This window comes from Ochlerotatus camptorhynchus, unplaced genomic scaffold, assembly GCF_037179485.1.
Source record: "Ochlerotatus camptorhynchus isolate MF236.1 unplaced genomic scaffold, CSIRO-AGI_Acam_v1.1 ptg000383l, whole genome shotgun sequence".
Taxonomy (NCBI): Eukaryota; Metazoa; Arthropoda; class Insecta; order Diptera; family Culicidae; genus Ochlerotatus; species Ochlerotatus camptorhynchus.
In genome coordinates this window covers 1,569,346-1,572,839 of record NW_027040870.1, presented here as the reverse complement: position 1 = coordinate 1,572,839, position 3,494 = coordinate 1,569,346, and the positions used below count along the sequence as shown (strand labels likewise).

General features: G+C 39.0%; 1 protein-coding gene across 1 annotated transcript; it reads left to right on the top strand.

The window, feature by feature from the left end:
* Positions 1–537: 537 nt before the first annotated feature.
* On the top strand, positions 538–3,494 carry LOC135710433 (zinc finger protein 431-like). The gene is made up of 6 exons (XM_065233006.1): positions 538–712; positions 774–1,328; positions 1,420–1,491; positions 1,558–2,008; positions 2,413–2,893; positions 2,959–3,494. The coding sequence occupies exons 1-6, from the start codon at positions 578–580 to the stop codon at positions 3,374–3,376; spliced, it is 2,112 nt and encodes a 703-aa protein (XP_065089078.1). The 5' UTR covers positions 538–577; the 3' UTR covers positions 3,377–3,494.

The window sequence follows — 3,494 nt, the reverse complement described above, 5'->3', positions numbered from 1 at the left end:
AAGATAATTTAGGTAAAAATCCCTGCTGCCGAATTGTATTTTGTTTTCTCCGCCTATCTCTCCCTCTGAGTATTTCTAATGTAAACTACTAACTAAGAAACCGACGATCCAAGTCATTGTTTCAGTTTCGAGTTAGACCCTTCTGACATGTTTTTCCCCTGAATGGGCCATCGTTTTTAAACGACCCTGAATTGTATGTTGACAAGTCCGGAGTAAATTGTGATTAGGACGAAACTAGCTAAATGTAAACAAATGAAGATTTTATATCCATTTGACGAAACCAGGCCACGATCTACAACAAAATTCTAACAAAATATTGTTTTCCATTTTCGTTTATTTAAAAATTCGATTATAGCGAAAAATAAAATATTAGATGTCAAAAGTGCTACTAAAATTTAGGAATAAACTTTAGTAATGCAATCTTTATTTGATTTTCTCAATTTTGTTGTCATTGCTTTTTTCGCCCTAATCACAATTTTCTCCGGACGTTTTGCTATATGTTTATTTACATTCAGCCGGACTAATAATATGCAATAACACACTGTTTGCATAATTTCTTTATAAGTTTAATTAAAAAATGGAATCATCACAGGATATAAAAATACTACGATGTCGTCTGTGCTTTCATACAGGCACAAACTATCAACTTATCGAGGTTTTCACAAAAAGCCACGATTTATCCAAGCGAGTTATCAGTGCTCTTGGAGTTAAGGTATGTTGGGAATTGAAATAACAGAAGTTGTCGAGCTTAACGATACGTTTCGAATAATTAGATAAATCGCAGTGAAAAACATGCTCGAATATGCACAGTATGCGAAACTCTCATCGATATCATCCAGAGCTTTCAAGCAGTGTGCAAGCAGACCAATCAACTGCATCACAGTCGAACCGATTTTCTCCTTTACGATACATTTTGGGATAGTCGAGATCAGGATGCTGTAAAAGTGACGGAAAGAATGGTGCTTACCCATCGTTCGGAAGTGGATAAGACAATAAGCGGGACAATCACGATACCAGCTAGACGAGAGTCGGAACGCCCGCAGGTTGTATCTACAGTGATAGAACAATCATTGGATGAAGTAAAATATGCTCCGGAGCCTTCATCGGATGTTCTCAAAACTGAAATAGTAATATGTGTACCGGCTATCAAAGACGAGCTTCATGATGATGATTCCAAACTTCAGTTTCAACCTGAGTTGGAAGAACCGGACCTTGATGCAGATGGTATTTCTGAGCTAGATACGGATAGTGATTTCAAGCCAGATGTAGAGGATATGACAGCATCAGAATCCGAGCGAGAAAAGGTTGAAATCAGTGAAAATAGTAAAGTTAGTTTTAGTTCCTAAAATCATGTGTGGCAAATTAACATAACTCGTATTAAACTTACTTCATTAAACAAAAAAAACTATTCCTTTTCAGCCCAAAAAAAGAGGTCGGAAACCGAAGTCTATCGACGAAAAAGAATCGCAAGGCAAAGAAAGCGAAAATGAGGTAAAATTGATCAAGTTAATCTCTATCAATTTTTAATATTTTTCATATAATTAATGTTTCTTAAAGAGACCTCGACGAAGGGGTAGAAAAAAGAGAATTGTTGATGAAAGTGAACAGAGTGAGAACGAATATGAACCCAAAATCCCTGGGAAACGCGGGCCACGACGAAAAAAGGTTCGCAAATCCGATCCCAGTATGTGTGATATATGCGGTCAAACGGTGGCTCATTTTGTGAAAGAATCACACCACAATCAGCACCTGGGCGTACGACCGTACAAGTGCGATTTCGAGGGTTGTGGTCGATCCTACTTTTCGCAGAACGATCTGCGAACTCATAGTAAACGTCACCAGATTACGTATCACGTATGTGAAATATGCGGACGCAATATTAAAGGAGTGGAATGGTTCCGGCGGCATGTTAAGACGCACACCGAAGGGCCTCAATTTACCTGCGAAGTGTGCGGGAGCAAGTTTCGCCGGAAAGCTCAGCTGCAAACACATATGGTCACTCATACGGGTGAGTTTAAACAATTAATAGCTTGATACCTATTTACTATTTAACTATTATTATTACTTATTACCATATTACTTTTGCTTAATAATGTCTTCTGTTATAAAGTGATTATTTAAGTGAGTCCTGTGACTAATCGTATTATCAATACATCGGTGTTGACAATATTTCTGTATTGACATCATAAATATTATTGTCAATAATTCCTCTTAGCGTCAACATTTTGATACGTGTGAGGTTCGCTTAACATTTAAAACTGTACATAATTATATTATTTTTATTACTTATCAAAAGTAACACTGTTTCCCCATTTTGTGGAAAGTAATCTACTGTATCCAGTCTTGGTAGCAGGTTGCAAAGAGATCCATTGGCAGTTTTTGTATTGCATAACTATCAATATTTTGTTCAAGGTTTAACTCCACACGAGTGTGAAATATGCGGCAAGAGATTTGCATTGAAGTACAACTTGGAAGCTCACGTGAAACGACACCAGAAGAAGGAAGACCATGCACCGGAGAAACAAAAGGATGCCTCTGAGAAGCGAACCTGGAAGTATTATGTGAGAGCGGAAAATGCTGGTTTGAAACATCATGTAACATGTGAAACCTGCGGAAGCTCGGTCCATAAACGTGAAATCGAAGGTCACGTCAACAAGCATCTTGGACGGCGGCCATATTCGTGCGATGTGCCCGATTGCACACTTGCTTTCTACGGGCTTCGTGGAATAAAGGAACACAAAATGGTGGTTCACTCGGATAAAATTCTTCGGTATGATTGTAGTGTTTGTAATCGTTCAATAAAGGGAGCAGGAACGTTCAAAAGGCACGTAATGATGCATAATTCCGATATGAAAGTAGAGTGCCAGCATTGCGGGAAGAAGTTCACTTCTAAGTTAGTATTTTTCTTTCAAATCGATTTCCAAACTAAGTATTTGTAATGAATCTTCCTTCGAACAGGAGCTACCTTAAGGCGCACGAGCAGAAGCATTCCGGCGAGCGCCCGTATGTATGTGAACTCTGTGGAAGATCGTTTGCGATGAAACCCTGTTGGAAGATGCATATGAAAACTGTACATAATGAAGATCACCGTGAACCGACACGGGTTCGCAAGCGAGAACCGGATGGTTCAGGGCAACAGGTTGACCCAACTATGTCGGCAAATGGCGTACTTTTGATGGATGAACCGCAACCCTCGTCTGCTTCATCCCTGTCTTTGAACGCTCAAACGATTGATCATCAACAGTATCATTCACAACAGCCGCTTTCTCAAAACCAAGTCCAACAGCAGTCACCGGTACTGCAAACGCCATTAATTCCAGCAATTAATCCCCATTACCCAACACCAGACTCTGTTCGAACGGACTATTCTTACTAGATTACTGAACTGGTGTCATACTAGTACGGTAATAGGCATGTTGCGTTTCTACTGTGAAAAAAGAAACTGTTATAGTTTACTGACTAGATTCTAGTTCAGTACACTTGTATATATTAAA

Bases quoted from the DNA above. Each gene is read 5' to 3' on its own strand.
- LOC135710433 (XM_065233006.1), top strand. From the start codon at position 578: ATGGAATCATCACAGGATATAAAAATACTACGATGTCGTCTGTGCTTT. The intron at 1,329-1,419 runs GTTAGTTTTAGT...ATTCCTTTTCAG, and splicing joins AAATCAGTGAAAATAGTAAA to CCCAAAAAAAGAGGTCGGAA. The intron at 2,009-2,412 runs GTGAGTTTAAAC...ATTTTGTTCAAG, and splicing joins ACATATGGTCACTCATACGG to GTTTAACTCCACACGAGTGT.